This window comes from Mesocricetus auratus, unplaced genomic scaffold (genome assembly GCF_017639785.1).
Source record: "Mesocricetus auratus isolate SY011 unplaced genomic scaffold, BCM_Maur_2.0 Super-Scaffold_4256, whole genome shotgun sequence".
In the NCBI taxonomy this organism is placed as follows: domain Eukaryota; kingdom Metazoa; phylum Chordata; class Mammalia; order Rodentia; family Cricetidae; genus Mesocricetus; species Mesocricetus auratus.
The window spans coordinates 57,384,655-57,404,495 of record NW_024429182.1 but is presented as its reverse complement, the minus strand read 5'-3'; the positions used below and the strand labels follow the sequence as shown (position 1 = coordinate 57,404,495).

General features: G+C 51.6%; 1 protein-coding gene across 13 annotated transcripts; it reads left to right on the top strand.

Annotated features, from left to right (window-relative positions):
- Nucleotides 1–1,289: 1,289 nt before the first annotated feature.
- Nucleotides 1,290–18,154, top strand: Tnnt3 (troponin T3, fast skeletal type). Of its 13 annotated transcripts, none has more exons than XM_005064159.4 (17): nucleotides 1,290–1,415; nucleotides 4,093–4,127; nucleotides 4,279–4,292; nucleotides 5,217–5,234; nucleotides 6,515–6,532; nucleotides 6,716–6,730; nucleotides 7,748–7,759; nucleotides 7,958–7,972; nucleotides 10,758–10,776; nucleotides 13,060–13,105; nucleotides 13,631–13,747; nucleotides 13,840–13,917; nucleotides 14,163–14,276; nucleotides 14,381–14,490; nucleotides 14,634–14,724; nucleotides 16,368–16,408; nucleotides 17,921–18,154. In XM_005064159.4, exons 2-17 carry the CDS (start codon nucleotides 4,111–4,113, stop codon nucleotides 17,973–17,975), a joined length of 780 nt encoding a protein of 259 aa, XP_005064216.1. In that variant the 5' UTR covers nucleotides 1,290–1,415; nucleotides 4,093–4,110; the 3' UTR covers nucleotides 17,976–18,154. The 13 variants fall into 13 exon arrangements, with proteins under 13 accessions (XP_005064216.1, XP_021083194.1, XP_012967327.1 ...); XM_021227516.2 differs by lacking the exon at nucleotides 16,368–16,408 and adding an exon at nucleotides 15,703–15,743 and having other exon boundaries at nucleotides 1,291–1,415; XM_021227535.2 differs by lacking the exon at nucleotides 5,217–5,234.
- The last annotated feature ends 1,687 nt before the right edge of the window (nucleotides 18,155–19,841 follow it).

Below are 19,841 nucleotides of genomic sequence, written 5' to 3'. Positions count from 1 at the left end.
GCAGCTCCAGCTTGGGGGCCTCTGAAGGGCAGGTGCTTAGAGCAGAGTAGAGCAGGAGAGAAGTCCTGTTCTATGAGCCAGTGGCTAGAAGACTATTCCTACCCTGATTTTGACTACAAGGGAGATCTTGTGTGTCTCTGGCACTCTATGGCCCCATCTCCAACATGTAGAAAGTGGTTGGTGGGTCAGTCTCAACCTTCCAGAAACTCTAAGATCCAGCTGAGACTGGGATATTGTGAGTCTCCTGCTGGTCATTCTGATGTCTCTATCCCTAGGATGACAAAGAACAGGAGTCCTGTCTGTGTCGTATCTCCCCAGAGTTCACCTACCATTACTTTATACTTCACATTGTTTTTTTCTCCTGAACTGGAAAGAGTCATGGACCCTACCAGCTGTGTCCAACCTGTGGGGGTCTGGGAGGGTTGAGGGAGTGAGTAGGAAGTACCAGGTTGATTTCTTACTGTTTGGTGCTTTGGTTTCCCTAGAGGCAGGGCTATCCAGGCATACAAGGCCCAGGAGAGATGTCCATGGTTGGATGGTGCCCCCTGGAGTCTTGAGGAAAGAAAGGCTAGGCACATGGCCAAGCTTGCTCAGAGCCCAGCAAGGCCTAGATCTCTACGACTTAGTTGGGAACCCCCAGACCAATAACAGGCCCAAAAATGACCCAACTTTCCCCAATCACTGGGGAAGATGGACAACCACCATAGGGTTTACTTAGGTCATTATTTATCTTTTCTTTTCATGCTATGTGTTCCAATATTGTCTACTTGAAAAATAAAAATAGGGCTGACCCCTAAGGGGTTTGGTGAGATGCAAGCCAAGGATTCAAGGTCCTTCATTCTATGGGTGTCTTGAGCTGTCTCTATGATAGAGGCGTAGGGCAGAGCTACAGGAGTGCCACATAGAGTTAGACCCCTATCTTGACCAAAGCACTTACTCCTACAAGCTGCTTTGGGCAGAGGAGCAGGGGACCAAGGAACTTGAAACCCAGGCTCTGATGACCCTTCCCAGTACCAGCCTGGCTCAAGAACAAACACCCTTTGGCTCCACCTAACCCATTCCTCCTCCTTCAGCCCATCAAGCATGTGCCCGTTGCTGAGGGGGAGGGTAGGTAAAAATAGCAACTGACACCTTTCTAGGACAGTTGGGGACCTTGCCTCCTCCTCCAGGCATGTCTCCTCCATCCTCTCCTCCTTGGGCCTCATCCTCTGGGGCATTCCTATACTTGGTCAGAGGCCTGCTTGGGCACACCCTCCTCCTCTCCATGACCCATGCCCAGCCACCCATCTGCTGACCAATGGGCTGCCAGGGAAGATCAGATGTCACTATAACATGAAGGGGTGAGACTGTTGGACAGTGCCTGCTGCTGGTCCTGTCCACAAGGAGCCCCCAGCCTTTCTCAGACTCAACTGCAGGTGGGTATGGGTGCGAACAGCCTGCCTAGGAGTGGGTGTCAGGTACCTAATATCTAAGGGGCGCTCAAACGATCCTGGGCCTCATGCTGTATTATATATTGATGACTAGAAGCATGGTGGCTGAGCCTTGGGATGACACAGAAGAACTGACACCAAACCAGAATAAAAGGGCATGGAAGTAGGGAGGAGTGGGTATCCTGGGAAACTCAGGAGCAAGGAGCCCTCCTAAGGTAAGATCTAGGGAAAGGTGCAGAGGGTGAGACAAGGATCCACTCAGGGACAATACCCAGAGTTCTAGGACTGCCTACGGGAATGCAGCTGGGTGGGAGCCCCTCTGGGCTTAAGGAAGGAATGGGATTTCAACTCATCCCTGGAGCCTAGGGCTCTGGTCCCTAAACTACTCTTGCCATTTTGCAGATATGGACTTATTACCCTAGGAAGGAGCTCAAAGGGAGAGGTATCTGGGGCTCCCTGAGGCAGAACTTTAAGGTTCAGGTCAAAGATAGACAGAAACCATGCTGAAGCTGGACAGAGGGAATGGGAGAGCCTGGACCTAAGCAGGAAGGTCATATCTGATCTTGCTTATGGCTGGGAGAACAGGTGGTCCCGAGAGACCCTAGTCCTCCAGGCCCTAGCCTTTCTGAAACCTCCAGGTTGGGGACCCTAACTTTCTGGGTATGAACTTTTTAGCAGTTCTTGGGAATCTTTGGAGCAGATGGGGCCAGACAAGGTTGGTCAGAGGGTACTGGGCCCAAGGCAGGAAGTGATCAGGGTCCCATAGCAAGTGAGTGGCAGAACCTCCTGGCCCCCTTTGAGCTTGGTTACCTTTGGAGGTTGGCATGTACCCCCAAGGAATCTGACCTCACAGGCTATTTTCATAAACCCCCTTTTAAGGCCAGAACTCAACACAGAACAACTGCTTTCCCTCTCAGTTGATTGATTGGCCATCCCTGTCCCATCCCTGCTACCCCACTTCTGTCTCTCCCCAACTTACAGGGATGTTGAAATGGGGGTGCAGAGACCCAGATATGCTCAAGTGGGCCTTCAGGAGCTTTATAGATGACCAGGAGCCTCAGTTTCTCAACCTGGAATGAGAGTCACTGCTACCACACTTTGGAAGGGTACAAGGCAGCTCTTGCTGGATGCCTGTAGGAGCCAGGAAGAAAGCCAAGATGGCTGGGTTGCTCTCAGTACCCTGCCCCCCACCCTGGCCATCTTGGGTTTCAGGACAGAGGAGTCTCGCTAATTTTGGTGCCTATTTTTGGACACTTCAGCTGCCACTGGCTCCTTATAAATGCACAACCCCCCTACTACCCCGCCCTCTGCTGCTGACAGGTGTGTGGGTCCAGTGGAAACCAGAGGTGGGCAAAGCAGGGTGGGGTCTCAGTGCCACTGCTCCACCCCACTGACCTTCCCACATGACAGAGTGTCCCTGGGAGGGTATGCAGAGGGCATTAAAGGAGGAGTTAGAAGGACTGGTAGGGATCAGAGCCAAGTGAGAAAGTTGGGCAGCTCTGGGTAGCTTATTTATGGTTGATGGAGTCTCCCACAGAGGCTCAGGGTTGACGCAGGGCTGAATCTTGTGCTTGGTCAAGAGCCTCCCAGTCATCTGTGGGTTAATTTTGCAGGAAGTCTCAGTAGTTCTGGGAAAGCTAATGTTATCAACAAGACTTAGAAATAGCTCCCACCTTAGCATCAAATTGCTGGGGCATTTTTAGCCCCTGAACAACCGTTTTCTTATATGTGCTCCCTGGGGGCACCCAAGCTATTGTCTTCAAGTCAGCTGTGTTGTGTTGTTATGAACACTGTTTGTTAGACCTCAAGTCAACATTCTAATACAGTTCTTTGAAGGTTCCCAGGCCCCAGGCACTGCAGGCATACACAGTGACCAGTTCACAGGAACCATCAAGGTCTCTGTTCTGGTAGCCACCATACCTGAGCATGTGCATCCAGTCCCAGATACCATACCATGCTAGCAGATCTGAGGTGCTCAGTCTGTTTGGGACATGCATGTCAAACTCAGGCTTCCTGCAAAGAAGTTTCTCAGACCCCCCCTGGTGCGTTCAGTCTTCATGTATTTCATGAGAAAGGAGACAAAGAGACTGAACACTTATGGGCTCTGTGATTTGAAGGGTACCTCAGAGGGTTTCAGAGAGCACAAAAAAGAACCTGGGGTACCCTGAAAGGAATTTGGACTCTCAAGAAAAACATGAGGTTTGGTCTCACTCAGGGAAGAGGAGCCAGCAGACTGAGAATGTTTGTAGCCTTGGAGCTGGGCTCACCCATCTTGAGGTGATTCCCTGGCCAAAAGCCATCAACTCAGACCAGCAAGGTGTCCCCAGATCCAGAGGGCCCTGTAGCTCTTACCCCTGACCTGAGAAAGCATTTTGGATGGCTTTCCGTGAAAATACTGCAGGGGGCACGTCTTTCCAGAGTGGGATTACACAACAACTTTCCAACAGCAAGTCAGTTGTGGAATCTAAGTTCCAGGCTGGATCCAGGGAAGGAAGAAGGGGGTCATGGGGAGAAGGGCAAATTAAGGGAACCAAGAGGTGGTCCTCAATTTCAGTTTATAGACATCCCCTCTAGGCTCCAATCTCTGAGAGCCTGGCCCCTGGTGAGGCTTCTAAACCAAGGCAATTCCTAACTGTCCCATCTACTGTCTTTCCCTCTTCAGACACAGCTCACCGCCACCATGTCTGACGAGGAAACGTGAGTACACTGGTGTATGGCCGCCTCCCTTACTGGTGGAATAGAACCCCTGGTACCTACAGATGTCTGTCCCAGGTCAGAAACTCAAGCTCACCTCGCTTTTCTTCTCTCTCTTTCTCTCTCCTTCCCTCCACCCATACCACCGTAACAGTGAACAAGTTGAAGGTAAGTGTCTTCTCTGTTTTCTCTCTTTCTACTTCCATCTCTAGACAGAAGAATAACCCTTGGGAGGGGGGTTAGCTTTGACTATTGACAGCACTCATCTCTTGGGGACCCCTTGCACAAGAGTCCCAGACTAGCTAGATTTGTCATTGGGCTTCAATGACACCACTCTCCCAAATTGTCTTAAACCTCTGGCATACATCTCTTTCTACACAGTTTGACCTATCCCAACCTGTATACCTGTGATGCCTCGAGGACTCAAAAAGCAGCCTCTCTGTCCTTGTCACCTTTGGTTACTCACATGGTCATAGCAGGACATGACATCTAAAGATATCCTATGTCACCCTTGTGGCTGAGACATTTTTCCTTTTAAGGTCACAAAGCCTCTGTGTGTGTGTGTGTGTGTGTGTGTGTGTGTGTGTGTGTGTGTGTGTGTGTGTGTACACGTACAGGTGTGTTACACATGCGTTTGTATGTGCGGACCAGAGGTCAACCTTGGATATCATTTCTCAGAAGCTGTCCACCTCATTTTTGAAGATGGCAGTGGCGTTGCAGGGGGTGGGGGCTCTACTGAACCTGGAGCTTGATGATTAGCCTAGACTGGCTAGCCAGCAAGTCCTGGTGATCTTCCTGTCTCTGCCTCCTCAACATTGGGATTACAAGAGTGTGTAACCACACTTGGCTTTTTATTTGGGTCCTGAGATCCTACTGGGGTCCTCATGCTTATATGGCAAGCACTTTGTTGATTGACCATCTCCCCAAGCTATCACAGGGTCTCTTTGGGCTGAGGATCCCAGTTCTGAGTCCTTAACCAGGAGAAGTATCCAATCATCTGGGAACAGAACAGGCTGGTCCTTCAACTGCCTCACCCTCTCTAGTCACATCTCTGCTAACTGAGCTCCTTTCTTTTGTTCTATTCTAATGCAGAGCAATACGAAGAGGAAGGTAACTCAGGAAGCCACAGGCCTTTCAATGCCCATCCTTGGGAAGGCCTCGGCAATTAACCGTCTACTTCCCTCATCATTAATGCACCATTAACCATCATCATTTGTCATTAACTCTGCTATTGATTAATAATACCATTATTTAATTAATGGTCAATGGCTTGATCATTAATTAAACTATTAATCCTCTATCTCTTCAAACGATTAATAGACACTCATTAACCACTCACACATGCTCTTTGGTCCCTGTGTCCATGGTATGTGAAGTGGGATGTGTTCTGGCCATTAAAACTCTTATTCATTAATAACAAGGGTCTTGATCCATGCACTGTAACCACTCAGAGTCTCCAATAGCTTCTCTTCTAGTCTCCCTACTGTCTCTCTGTCTCTGTCTCTGTCTCTCTGGGTCAGTCTCCATCTCTGCCTTTCTCTATCCCCATCTCTCTGTCTCTGTCATCTATCTCTAACTTTCTTTGTCTCTCTTCATCATTCTCCATTTCTCTGTTTCTTTTCTTATCCCTTTTTCTCTCTATGTCTCTCTTAGCATCTCTTCTTCACTGTACCCTTGGGCTCTGTCGTGCCTGGGCAGGTGTGGGCGGGCAAAGCGCTGAGTACCGGTGCACCTGGGAGCAGCCCAGCACAGTGGTTCCCAGGCCTGACAAGCTGTCTGCTCCTGGCACCTGCTCGGCTTAGGGAAGCTTCACACATCTCACCAGACAAGCCATCCTGCAAGGGCTGCTGGGTGCTGTGTTTTCAAAATATTTTGAAAATACTTGCTACCTTAACAACCTGAGCAAACATCTTGCTGCCAGAAGATGAAAAATCTGGTTTCTGAGTGAGATGTGGCCCTGGGGACTGCCCTTTCCCCCAGGAAAGGCCAGAAGGGTCCTGTTTCCTCAAAGCCCCTTGACACCAACCTTTATTCCTGACAGCTAGATGGGATCTCCTGGGTCAGAAATGGTGTGAGCACATGGAGTTTCCCCAAAACACATGGGCTTTGTCCCTGGTCCTTGCTTCCATATCCTATAGAGCAGCACAAACACCCAGACATAGGATGAAGGGTGTAGGAAGATACAAACTCAGTGCCCTGGCAGGGACAGCAGTGGCTGGTCCTGGAGATCCTCTGTTCACTATGGCTAGCTGCTGTAGGCCAAGCATGGGAATCTGGCCTGCTCACTCTGCTTAACCCAAGAGAGCCCAGGAAAGTCCCGTTCCTAATGTCTGTCCTTGTTCATTCTCTCTCCTTCATGCCGTCTCTCTGTTACCTTTGCTCGCCCTCAGAGGAGGCCCAGGAGGAAGGTAAGTTGGCTTAGGGCCCCATTTGCCCTTGTCCTCTGCCCTATTGATGAACTTGGTGTAACCTTCCCTCTTATAGGGCTGTGACCTCAGCCCCTGTCTCTAAGGGCCTGCTGTGTGCTCCTTTCTAATCCTATCCTCTCTCCTCCCTGCCACCCTGCACTCCCTGGCATTCCTCGGCTGCAGAAGTCCAGGAGGAAGGTATGAGGACACAGGACTTCTGGTCCCCATGTGGAGCCCAGGGTCTGGCTGGAGCCATGTGGTGTGGGGAAGAGGGCAGGGAAGTAAGGAGGCGCCAGCCAACCACGGAGCCCCCCATGTGGCCCCACATAACCCACTAACCAAGGCCAACGCTTGACCAAAAAGAATGAGGACTCCAAGAATCCCCACAACAACATAGCTTCCCCAACTTCTGTCAGCTGCTTCCAACACCAGAGAAGGCAGCCTAGTACAGGAGAAGAGGGGGAGACTATAGAACTAGGTATAGATTGAGTCCCCCTTCCCCAGAGAAGCCAGTGACAGCCCATGGTGGTGACTGAGACCCACTAGGCCAAGTGTCAGAAGAGCTCAGGCCATTAGGAAGAGATGCAGGAGTAGCCAGAGGTCCTGCTTCAGGGCCTGATGTGAGGACAGGCCAAGGTCTCCTCCCTAGTCAATTTCTCTAGCCTGTGTCCTCCATCAACCCAGTCACAAGCCAACCCCAACCCTCTTTAGGAGCTACCAGGTAGAGGCCCAAGGAAAGGGCTTTTGCACCTAGCTCTGGGATAGCAAGAAAAGAGGTGTTTGGAACAGGACTTGGTTCTGCTCCCTTTGGATACCAGAGTCTCCAAGTAGGTTGCAACTCTAGGCTGGGCCTGGCTGAGGGCAGACAGGAGGTGGGGTAGACCCGGGAAGGAGCCAAGTGAGACACAGCAGCAAAAGCAAGAGCCAGAATCCCAACCCTCATCTCAGTTACTCCACTTGTGAGGAAAGACAGGCTGGGGGTGGGTGAGTTTGGTTCTCCTCAGCCCCTCCAATTCCCAAGTCCTGAGTGGGCCCCAGAATCTGGGTTATGGGATCAAGGGTGGCAGAATCACAGCTAACTCTGACAGTATCTTGCTCGCTTCCTGCACGTGTCCCACCCCTCGGTGACCGGCTGTTTCCTTTTAACCTGGATCCCTTCTCTGACCTCTGACCTCTGACCCGCGGTTTTGCCTCTTGTTCCGTGGCCCTCCTTAGCCCCCGAACCAGGTATGTGACATGACTTTAATGCCACATGACATATGTGGCATGTGGGTATGTGTGCAGGAGCCAGCCAAGAAGGAACAAGAGGGTGCCGTGTAACTCACCCCATCTCTCCCGTACACCCATCCCTCCCCCTCACATTGCCCTCCATTCACTCATTCTCTCTCCTCCCTCGCTCTCTCCTCCCCTGGTGCTGCTCCACAGAGGAAGTCCAAGAAGGTAGGTCCAGGTCCACCTCACAGCCACAAAGAACCTTCCCCTCCTTCCTCTCCCCTCTGTGACTGCCTGCCTTCTACCCCGTTTCCAATGTACCTACCACCAGCTAAGCCCTGCTGGCCTCTGGGATGAGGACAGTACAGAACAGGGAAGCTAGCCCAGTCTGCTGGTCTAGGTGGCTGACAGGGACAGTACCCAGTCACATTGTTTAAGGGCAAGGGAAAGGAAGTTCTTCTTGGACCTCCATCAGGAAGACTGAATGGAACATATGGGCTATCCTGGGTCTACAGAGCCAGCCTTAGGAAGGTGGTGCTGGAGACCCCCTGGGACCCTCTGGGGCCTCACCAGGATAGGTAGAGCTGAATAGGTAGCCTCCAACCGACCCCAGATATCAAGCCAGAGGGAGGAAAGCAAGGAGGGGTGAGGCTGAAGGGAGGGTGGAGGGGCAAGTAGGGTGAAGTGGAAAGTCAGGCTGAGGCCCGAGGTGGGGATGTCACAGACCTGGAACAGCCAGGGGCCATGCATGCGAACGGGCAATCTGTCAGATCCCAGCATCCCACCCAGCGCCTGGGCCTGAGCCAGACACACTCACCAAGCAGAGCTAACAGGGGTTGGGGGCGGGCAACTGTTAGCCTAGCAGCAAGGCTGGTTACACTGGAGAAGGTAGGAGGGGCTGAACTTGGGGGGTGGCATTTTTTAACCCCTCCATTTACATGCTTTGGGGCTCCTGGTGACTGGGCCTGAGCGAAAGCATCTGGATAATGCTAGGAGAGGGACCCAGGATGTTCTCAGGCCACCCATCTTAGGTCACCAGGCCTCCCTGGGACCAGAACTGAGATTGGCAGGCAAATGGACAGACAGGAGGATGGGGAGGCAGAGCACAGAGGAATCCTTACCTTGCCACTATGCAGCTGCCTGTCATGCAACTCTAGGGAGCACCCCATCCTTCCCTGTCCCCAGAATCTCATAAGGGGAGGGTGAGTCCACCAGCCCCTTAACTTCCTTCCTCAGGCCACTCCCCTTCACCGCACTGCTGCCTGGACTGCCACTCCTAAAACGTTAGGCAAGAGTGGCATCAGGCTTAACCAGCAGATCTAAGTAGCCTATTCAGGCAGTGCTGCCACGTGTTTTGCTTGTTAGGTCACCATGTGTCTTATGGAGGGGTGAGAAATAGATGTTCCAGAAGGGCACTGGTCAGAACCTGGAGACAAGACCCAAACCTTGGATGGGGTCTGTTGGCTCCTGGCCAAGTGCAAAGGTTCTGGAGTCACAGATTCTTGCCCCGCCAGGTCTTACTGTGTTCCAGGCAGATAGCATACATACGTCAGTGGTTTTCCTTCTGCCTAAAGCTAGAGCAAGGCTAAAGGACAGTGCAAGGAAGGGTGAGGCTGAGCTGCTGCAGGCCCCGACTGTGGTCAGTGCCAGGCCCAGCCTCTGCGGGAATGTGTCACACTCAGAGGAAGCAGCCCTCCCTCGGGGTCACCAGCTTAGGCAAGGTTCTAAGGAAGGGGGAGAAGAGAGGTCCCATCAAGACTCATGGGAAAAAGTCTCTCAGGGGACAGAGGGCAGGTTCCCAGGATCAGGAGGCCCCATCCTAAGGGCTGAACCTGTCAAAACTCACAGATATGGATGAGGCAAAAATATTTTTGAATCTCAGGCAGGCTCTATGAACAAAGACTTTTACAAAAAAAAGTTTGAAATAAAGTGACTGTAAAATCCATAGTATGTACCCAAGTATAAGACCATGAAGTGGAAAGTGACAGCTGGAAGGTAGAGTAGCCTCGGGATCTTCCCAGTATCACACCTAGAACCCATCACTACGCTGGGCAAGGCAGGTCCCCACATTCTCTACTCACAGCCAAGCCTCCTTGCCCAACATGCATTATGCCCTGGGTTCAATTCCAGCACTGCATAAGCCAGGTGTGGCAGAACATGCCTGTTATCACAACACTTGGGAGGTAGAGGCAGGAGGATAGAGTCCAAAGTCATGCTTAGCTATGTTGAGAGTTAGAGGCCAACCTGGACAGCAAGGGTCCATGAAGGGGGCCATGCCTGTGGGGCGGGGTAGGAGCTGCCCTGCCGCCCTGGGCACGCGACCCTGTGCGTGCCTGCCTCTGCTGTTCCTGTGGCCACCGCTGCTGTGTGGCCTCCGCACTTCTGCAGCTGCGCGGCTTTTTTCTTGCATGTGCGCTTGTGCCCACACCATGAAGACGCTGTCACCGAGGAGGAGCAGGAGGAGGACGAGGAAGGTAAGGCCTGCCAGCCGCTGTTGCAGCCCCTTGCTCCACCTGCACAGGACTCTGGCTCTGCCTGTGTGAGGCGAGAGGACCCAACGGCCCAGTGTCTATGTCGCTGACTCCCCAGCCCTCTCAATCTGTCCCTGTGTCTGTCTTCCTCTTCTCCCTGGCATGGGACCTCAAGATGCTGAGGCTTTATGTGCATCCACCATGGAGTCAGGGGGCCAGGGTCAAGTGTCTGCCCACTCAGAGACAGGTGGCTGTTCAGTGGAGATAAGCCACCATCCTAGACGGTCCCTGACTTTTCAGAAATCTGGCCTCCAGGCCTCTTGTCTTCCTACCTTTCCCCCCCTCCCAGCCCTCTGGGGACACATATGTCCTGCACCTTAAGTCCTTCTTAGAGCCCATGGGAATTCACAGACTTCTGAATAGTTGAGTGGGTCTGGGTGGGCTAAGTAGAAGTCCCCAGCCTGATGGTTCCTGTGGCAGGAAGGACCATCTTATCTGATATGGTCTCTTTCTTCCTTTCCCCATGCTGGCTGTCGTAACAGAGGAGAAACCAAGACCCAAGTAAGTGGGGGTTCCAAGCAGTGCTATGGGGGATGCCAGAGCAGGGCAGGGTGGGAGGCCCGGGACTGTTTTAAAAGAAAAGCCCAAATGGCAGAAGGTGATAAGGACCAAAGTTGCCAGTAGGTTGTGGCTCTTCTCCATTAGTCAGTGTAGTCAAGAAGGAGGTCACCGGCCATGGACTAAGGCTCAGAATGGGATGGAAGGCATCACACATCTGCCATGCCTGGTTATGCTGGGAGACTGCCCAGATCTCTAGATATATATCTGGAGGGGGCCTTGAAGGGCAAGGATTTCCTACTTGAGATGAGAATCCACTCCGGATTGACCTGATCCAAAAGGGGGCTGAGCCCCCTGAGCCTCTCCACAGAGGTTATGCACTAGCCTCTCTCATTCACCTGTGAGTGTGTCAGGGGGTAGTTGAATCCAGAATCTTGGAATTGCAAGCCCACAACCCTCCATATACACCCCATATTGTCCCTTTAAGCCTTTGTGCCGTTGCACACTCTGAACCAGGTTGAACTTTTGGACTTGCTCCTCGCTCCCTCCCCATCCTTGAGAGAAGACTAGTTCTAGGTGAAGAGTGTGGCTGGCCCACACTCCTCCCTTGAATGCTGTTTTAAATCAAGCTCGCATAAAGTAATGCAGAATTGTGAGATAGTTTCTCATCTTAGAGAAATTATTTATGTTCTCAATATGAAAATAAAACACCTCATTAAGAAAATTTGGAAAATATATAAAAGTCAAACGAAGAGGGGAAAACTCCATCCATAATTCTCCCACCCACCCACTAGCTAGCCTGTGGAAAGAATCAGGGAGGGGAAAAAAGTCTTTATTTCTTCCTGCTCTTTCTCCACTCAAAGTTCTTGGAAAATAAATATCTTGACTATGTTTTTTCAAGCACGGGACTGTCTATATAGCCTTGGATTCCACTTTTAAAAAATTTAGCACTATTCATAAGTATTTTTCCATGTTTTTACATAGTCTCCTTAAATATTTTGAATGGCCACATAATATTCCATCAATTGGACAAACCATAATTTTCCTAACCATTCCCTGATCACAGGCTTCCCCCAATATTTTACAATCATAAATAATGCTGGTCAGAAAGCATTTTCCATCTTGAGGGCTGTTTGCCTAGGCCACAATTCCAGAACTGGAATTACTGGGTCAAAGAGGACCAATGCTCTGAAGACTCTGACATTCACTGCCAAGTTGCTTTCCACCAGGGCCCATCCAAGGCAGTCTCCTACGTGGGCTGTGAGCAGTCTTGTGTCCTACACCCTCGGCGCCCAAAGGCGGGAATGGGTGTCTGTCCCTCACCCATTGATGAACAGCCAACTACATCTCATGGTTGCCTTAGCATTCCTCCGATGGTACCACCACTAACTCTCTATGTTTGTTAACTGGTCGTCTTTCTTTGCGAGTCAGTGGCTTGTGCCCCTTGCTCGTTTATCTCATGGCCGACACGTCTCCGTGTTTGCTTAATCGTCCATTTACTCAGGGATATAAATCTTCTCTGTATTTGCTGAAAAGTTGGGTTTTTTGGGGGGGTCTGGTTTTTTCCCCCTCTGCGTTTCGATTTTTGCTCTTCCCCCCCCCCCCCCACATACATAAGTTTTTCATTTGTGCAACATCATCTGTGCAGCTTTCCCTTGGAGGGAACTTTGGGGCTTCAGAGCTTAGAAAAATCCCTTCCCTCTCCAGGTTTTGATCGCTATTCAGCTCCCCTTTCTTCTGTGGCCTGCTTCTAAAAGCCGCGGTTGTCTGGGCTCCCTGCTCCATCTGGAATGTGTTGGCAGGAAGAGGGGGTCGCACAGCCAGCGGGCTGGGGGCTCCTTTTCCCCTTACAGGCTCGCCTTCATTTGGGCGCCCAGAAAGAAAGATTTAAAACGTGTCCAGAGCCACAGGAGAGGTCTCACCCCAGAAGCTGATGCCAATTACTGCCCCTGGAGGGCTTGCGGTGGCCACCCTGCCTTCTGCTAGGACTTGATTAGTTTGCTTATGTGTCTGAGGAAGGTGTCACGAAGTAGTAACAGCAGAGCCGAGGTGGACACAAACAGCGTGACACCTTCTAGGAAGGAACAGACCACTCCTGGGACACGCGGGCTAGAAACCCAAGAACAAAGGGCCAGCCAAATCTGCTTTAGTGGAGGCATGCTCTGTTGGGTGCCAGGGTGCAAGAAAGAGGAAGAGGCCAGCCTAGATTTGAGGCCGGCTGGCCTCCACTGTGGGAAGGTTCCAGTTGTCCCTGCTTATGAAACAACCCCTGTTTCTCTTCCCCAGACTTACTGCTCCTAAGATCCCAGAAGGCGAGAAAGTAGACTTCGATGTAAGTTCATGGGGTCCAGATCACCCTTATTCCAAGTTCCGGCCTTTGAACTGGGCTTCATTCAGGTCAAGTCTTCCCAAACAGCCAGAAACAATGTAGCCCATCTCTAGGCCCCACTCCCTTAATTTGCTCATAGATCCAAGAACATATAGGTCCCTTCCCCTCTCCTCCACCCACTCTTGTAACCACCCATCCACCCACTCATCCTCCTATCTTTTCACTCGACTGTCTATCATTTTATCCACCCATCCATCTATCCATTTATCTCTTCAAATACCCATCTATGTATGCAGCAAGTCAATCTTCTCTGATTGTCTGAGGATGACAGAGCCAAGTCTGAGACAGGTCACTTCAAGGATGGTACTGGCTTCATGATTAGTCGGGGCATGGATTCCTCCACAGAAAAGACATTATCTCCACCCTGGGGTTCCAGACTAGGCCACTCTGGGCCTCAGAAAGGTGCCCCTAGCTGCAGGTGGGTCCCAGGCTGGCCAAGAGGGTAGAAAACTTTTCTCGTGCCATCAGGATATCCAGAAAAAGCGTCAGAACAAGGACCTCATGGAACTGCAGGCCCTCATCGACAGCCACTTTGAGGCTAGAAAGAAAGAGGAGGAGGAGCTGATTGCACTCAAGGAGAGAATCGTGAGAACTGCTGTCCTGGGAGGGTGCTGGGTGCTACTGCAGGGACTGGGCATGACAGGGAAGGGCTGACCCTTTTGCCCTCTTGGCCACAGGAGAAGCGCCGTGCAGAGAGGGCTGAGCAGCAGAGGATCCGTGCTGAGAAGGAGCGGGAACGCCAGAACAGACTGGCGGTAAGGACAGTGTCACCTTGCTGCCTCCAGCCTGTGTAGCCAGGGATGCAGGGTCTTGGGTCTTCCTTTCACTGTGACCCTCTGTTGGGCCAACAACCAGAGCCCCTGGGTTAAAGCCTCTTCCTCTACAGCCACCCCCCCCAAAAAAAAGCAGCCTACTTATAGAAATTTCTAAGTCCAGAGCTAGTCTTTGAAGCCTGCTTAAAGGGCAGCCCCTGAGGATCTTGGTGGTGGGGTCTCCACAGGAGGAGAAGGCCAGAAGAGAGGAGGAGGATGCCAAGAGGAGAGCTGAGGATGACTTGAAGAAGAAAAAGGCACTGTCGTCCATGGGCGCCAACTACAGCAGCTACCTGGCCAAGGTAAGGGACACGCCCAGAGCTCCGAAGGTGGCCTTCAAGTGGGGCTGGTATTTGTGCCATGTACCTTCTGAGAATGGATCCCTTATCATTTCTCCCCTCCCCAGGCTGATCAGAAGAGAGGCAAGAAGCAGACAGCCAGGGAAATGAAGAAGAAGATTCTTGCTGAAAGACGCAAGCCTCTGAACATCGACCATCTTAGTGATGACAAACTGAGGTGGGCTGGCCCTCCCAAGTGATGCTGGGTCCTTCCTCAAAAGAGCTGGTCACAGCTCTCAGTGGTGGCTGGAGGAGGACCAGGGTCTTGGCCCCTGCCTTTCTGGCTTCATCCTATCAAACCTCCTCTTTTCCATCTTCCAGGGACAAGGCCAAGGAACTCTGGGATACCCTGCACCAACTGGAGACTGACAAATTTGAGTTTGGGGAGAAGTTGAAACGCCAGAAATATGATGTGAGTCTAGCCATTTCTGATTTTTGGGCCTGCAGGGTCTCACTCTCCAGAGGGGGTCAACTGTTTCCCCACAGGCCACTTATACTCTGGTACTGCCTTTACCTTGAGACCTGGCTCCACTGAGCCCAGCTGGGGGACACTTCTGGAGCCTGTCCTTCAGGGGAGACACCTGATATCAGCTTGACCTGCATTTGTATTGGCCAATTCTGTAGCCAGAACTGTTATGGGTTCTCAAACTGCTGAGATCTCCATGACATCTGCCTCTACAGGGCAAGCAAGCATGCGGGCAGGGTGACTTACACCTTCACCTGACCCTGGGAAAGAAGAACTTAGTATTGTGTCTCCTCTGGGGCTCAGGAAATCTGGAATGGGGTTGCAACCTTCATAGGTATGAGGGCATGGTAAGGGGCTGCAGAGATGAACTGGGCCTTGAGTTAGAATTAAGCTTATTCCTACTCATCATAGATGCAGGGAAAGGCACCTATCCTGGTGTCTACTGTGCTTACTGCAAATGCAAACATCTTGAGTTCACTGACAAAGCTGAACTGTCCTCCCCTCATGGCCCTCCAGTGCTGGGTGAAGGGAACTGTGAGAACTCATGCAGGGGCATCTCCCACAACCATCAAGATAGACAACCTACAAGTCCTGGCTCCTTCTTGCAACTTCTGGGTAGATGAGATGGGTCTTAGTTGCTCAACTCTGAAGAGCCTTGGTCTCCATTGTTAGTCATCTCTAGAAAGAGACTCAAGGCTACCCCAGGAACTAGCTCAAAGAACGCTCCATCAAGCAGAGGCCAGGCCACTATTCTCAGCAACAATAGCTGAGTCAGGAACCCATAGCCTCCAGATACACTCTGCCCATGTCTGGTCTCCCGGGTTCACAGAGCCTGACTGTCCATCAGAAGACTGGCCCCACACTTATCAGGGCCTTGAAGCCTCAGCTGCTCACCCAACCTGGTAACCATTTCGATTTTTCTAGATCATGACTGTCCGGGCCAGAGTGGAGATGCTGGCCAAGTTGTGAGTAGGCAGAGCCAGGCTTGTGGGTGTGCAATGCTCAGCTAGCCTCTCGCATGGCAAAGATCTGGCTTGTTGAGGACACTGGTGGCAAAGGGCCTTTTCCTTTTGCCACAGCTCCTCCCTCCTGACCTCAGCTGGTGGCTATGAGGCCGGCCTGATGCCCTTGGCAGATGAGAAAGGAAGGATCTTGCCTTCCCAGAGCTCCATTTGGGGCCAGGGCCTCTAGGCTACCAAGTCAGGAGCAGGTACCATGGGCCAAGGAGCAGGAAGGTCAGGATCAGGAGTCAGAGGTGGAACCTTGGGAGGTCTGGAGGCCTCACCTCCACCCTGTCCCTTACCCTGCCTGCATCCTGCCACAGCCACAAGGTAAGTGGCTAGTCGGGAGCTGCTGTGTGTGGTAGCTAGAGAGAGCAAGTCAAGACGCAGCCCGAGGACAAAGAACAGTACCCTCTCACAAAGGAGCCAGGAGACAGTAAGAAAACTGGCACAGGAGACTGTGTCCCTGCAATGAGGAGATGCCACAGCCCTGTGGTAAAGCCCTGTGGTAAAGACATGTGTTCCCTGGTCAGTGCCCAGATGGGCTTCCCAGGTCTCTGTCACAGTAAGTCACCTGTGTTGTTACAGATCACTACCCTCAGGAGCCGCATTGACCAAGCCCAGAAGCAGTAAGTAACCCAGCCCTTTAATTGCTCTGTGCTGAGCCCAGAGTCTCCAGGGCCAGCTACCTGCATCCCTACCCAGGGCCTAGATATTTTAGTTGGTTCTTGAACAAGGGGTCTTGGTGGCTGGCCCTTAGCACAGCAATAACAAGACTAACTGGGCCCCGGGATCCACTGGCTCCTTCCTCTCCTGCATGTAGGAGGTGCCAGATGGGATGTGTTAGTGATCCTTTTCTCCTCTATGATGTGCTGCTGGCCAGCAAGAAGCCTGTAACAGGGTGTGATAATGAGCACCTACAATCCTAATACTTCTCCAGAGTTGGGAGCAGGAGCAGGAGCAGGAGTTCAAGGCCAGCCTGGGATCCATGAAACCCTATCTCAGTTAACAAGAAAAAAAAGGAGTGGGGAGTTAAGGTGTAGTTCAGTTGGTAGATGCTTGCCCAGCATGCACAAGACCCTTAGTCAGATCCCATAGCGGAGTACATCCATAATCCCAGCACTTTGGGAGGGAGGTAGAGACAGGAGGATCAGAAATTCAAGATCAGTTGCAGAGTAAGTTCCAAGGCCAACTTAGGATACATAAGATGGGTGGGGAGAGAGAGAGAGAGAGAGAGAGAGAGAGAGAGAGAGAGAGAGAGAGAGAGAGAGAGAGAGAGAGAGAGAGAGTTGACTCCACTGAAGGGTAACCCTTCCACACAAGGAATCAGGCCCTATACAGGACTCCAGGACCTGTTGCTACAGTGACAGGGTTCTGGGTTTGGTATAATGCTGAGAGTCTGGTAGTGAGCCTGGACATGGGGTTGTCACAGGATCAAGTGGAGCTGCTTACATTTCCTGTTTCTTGGGATTTTTCTCCCTCCTTCCACACTTCCATGATGCTTAGGGGAGATGGGTGCTCCTCCAGGGAAAGGACTATTGGCTTGCATCTTTATTGGGTGGGCTGGAGGGTCATGACAGGATAACTTGATGAGATGCTACATGCATGTGCACGTGAGTGTGTGCATGTGTCAGGGTGCTTGGGAAGGTTTGAGAGGACACAGCCTCAATAGCCCAAGGTCCCACTGGGCTGGCTTCAGAGCTCACGTTCTTTTATGTTCCTGCCAGCCCAGACTCTCATACAGCACTCATCCTGCTTCCAGCTTCCCGGGGTACAGAGGGCCTCAGATAATAAGGTCACAAGTCCTGGGGACCAGTACCCTTAGCTGCCATCTGAAAGGCACAGGCTTTTGGAAACCAATAGTGTTTAAAGCTAGGGTGGCGTGGGTCTGTCTGCAGTGTCCCCCTGGCCAAGGCAAGACAACAAAAGGTGAGCCCAGGTAATCAGCTAACCCTGTCCTAACCACACTAGTGTCGGGCATCCTCAGGCCCACTGCAGGTAAGTCAGCTCCTACTGTTCAGGCTGGAACGAGGTGTGCACATTGGAAGTGGGGGCAAAAGCTTGGGGAGACAGGAGCTGAAGGTCTCCACTAGCTGGCTGGACACTCTGTCTCTTAAGCACAACTTGCTTTCCACTTGCAGCAGCAAGAAGGCTGGTGCCACAGCCAAGGGCAAAGTTGGTGGGCGCTGGAAGTAAAGGAGCCAAGAGGTGCAGTGCAGCGGAGACCCTCCACCCTGACGCCTGCCGGGGCCCGTTATTCCAGCTCTGCACCCTCCAACCCTCATGCCCAGGCTTTTTGTGGAGCTCGGGGCCCATTCTGCCTCAACGCCCTTACCTTCTGGGGTCTGGGAATAAAGTTATCAGACTCCCCTCTACTGTGTGTGTGCTGTCATGCATAAGGGGTCGAGGGAGGTTGGGAGATGGTGCTGCAGAACAGGAGCACTATGGGAACACACCTCAGAACAGCCCTGGAAGACTCAGGGTATCTTACTGCTGTTAGCAACTGTGGTTCAACTACGCATGGTGCTGGGCCCTAATGTGCCTCCAGAACTTGCCTGTCGCTGTTCTCCCAGGGCTTTTTACTCCCAGGGCACTCCTTTTGTCCCCTGCACCAGAGCCCTCCACGTTAGATGGCTGCCTGAGCAGTCCAAAGCACTGTTTAAAGAAGAAACAGCCCAGCCTTGGGAGGGTTAGGGAGGAAGGCTGGCTGCCTGGAGATGTTGCAGACACCCCGAAAGGGGGGAGGCGAGGGGGAGCTCTAGCCAGCACATCAAGGGGGGAGAGGAATGCAGGAAAGCACGTTTCCCACGAGGGAGCAAGCTCGGCAAACAGCGTTCTCCTATATTACAGGGAACACAGAACACAACTGTGCAATAAATTTGAAAGTCCTGACCAAATAGAATTATGGAAAATATAAATCACAGAAATTGGATCAAGACGCGGAGCCCTGCACAGCGAGGTATTCATAGAGGAAGGGGCTTATGCACAAACACCTCCAGGAAGACTAGGGAGGCAGGGCAGCCGCAGCCAGTGCCCTGAATGAAAGACAGGGAGTGCAGTCAGCCCTCACCAGGCCCCTGAGGGGAACATACAACCCCCAGAGAGCACATGTAGTCCATTTGTAATGCACCCCAAGAGAGAGCAGTGTGGCCCCATCTGTGCATGCACAGCATAAACAGTGGTACAGACTCCATCTCTGTGCACCCCAACAGAGAGGGGTGTAGACCCCTTGTGTGTGGACTCCAATACACATGGTTGTGGTTCCTATGGAAAATACACACACACTTGCACTACTGTATGGTGATTCAGTATGTGGATGCTCTGTGCCTAGCATATACACAGTATTAAAGAACAAAAAATTGTTCAGTGACCCTGGCTGTGGTCCAGTGGAGAAGGTGCTTTGAGCACCAAGCTTTGGGGACAGCAGCATACCTTGCAGTGGAAAAACTTGGATCAGCCAGTTGGGAATGGGCAGGGGAACCAAAGGGCAGGAATGGACAGTGATTGAGACATCAGGGTAGAGGACTTTGACTAAGTAAACCTCACATGATGCTGTTGAAAGCAGGCTAGGGGATTAGACATTGCTCCGGTGGTATCTTCAATACACTAAGTGAGAAACAGACAAACATGTTTGTGTCTTTCCACAATGTCAGAACGTATCGATTAACAGCAGTATATTCGCAAAGTAAGGCCGTTTCAATAGCAGCATTTGCCAGATAATCCTGCTTCTTTGATAGCCTGGCCGAGGCAAACACAGGTTCTTTCATTCTGATCTTAATTACTAATATTGACTCTCAGATCACACACCACACAGTAAACACATCTATCTACATCTCTATCTATATATGCATGTTACATAATGGCTACAAAGGTTTAAAGAGGCAGGAAGTTTCAAAGAGTCCCAAGAAGCCAAAGCTGGGAAATTGATAGGGCCATAAGAGTCTCTGTATTGATAAGATAAAGAGCAGAGTGGAGCTCGAGCCGAGGCTGGAGAGGCTGCGGTGGGTTTTGTGGAGTCAGGACTGCCCTATGGTCAGAGCCGAGCTGCAGGAGTGAGGTGAA

Excerpts from the sequence above, each read along its gene's own strand:
- Tnnt3 (XM_005064159.4), top strand. Across the intron at positions 14,277-14,380 it reads ACAGCAGCTACCTGGCCAAG|GCTGATCAGAAGAGAGGCAA; the intron begins GTAAGGGACACG and ends TCCCCTCCCCAG. Across the intron at positions 16,409-17,920 it reads ATTGACCAAGCCCAGAAGCA|CAGCAAGAAGGCTGGTGCCA; the intron begins GTAAGTAACCCA and ends TTCCACTTGCAG.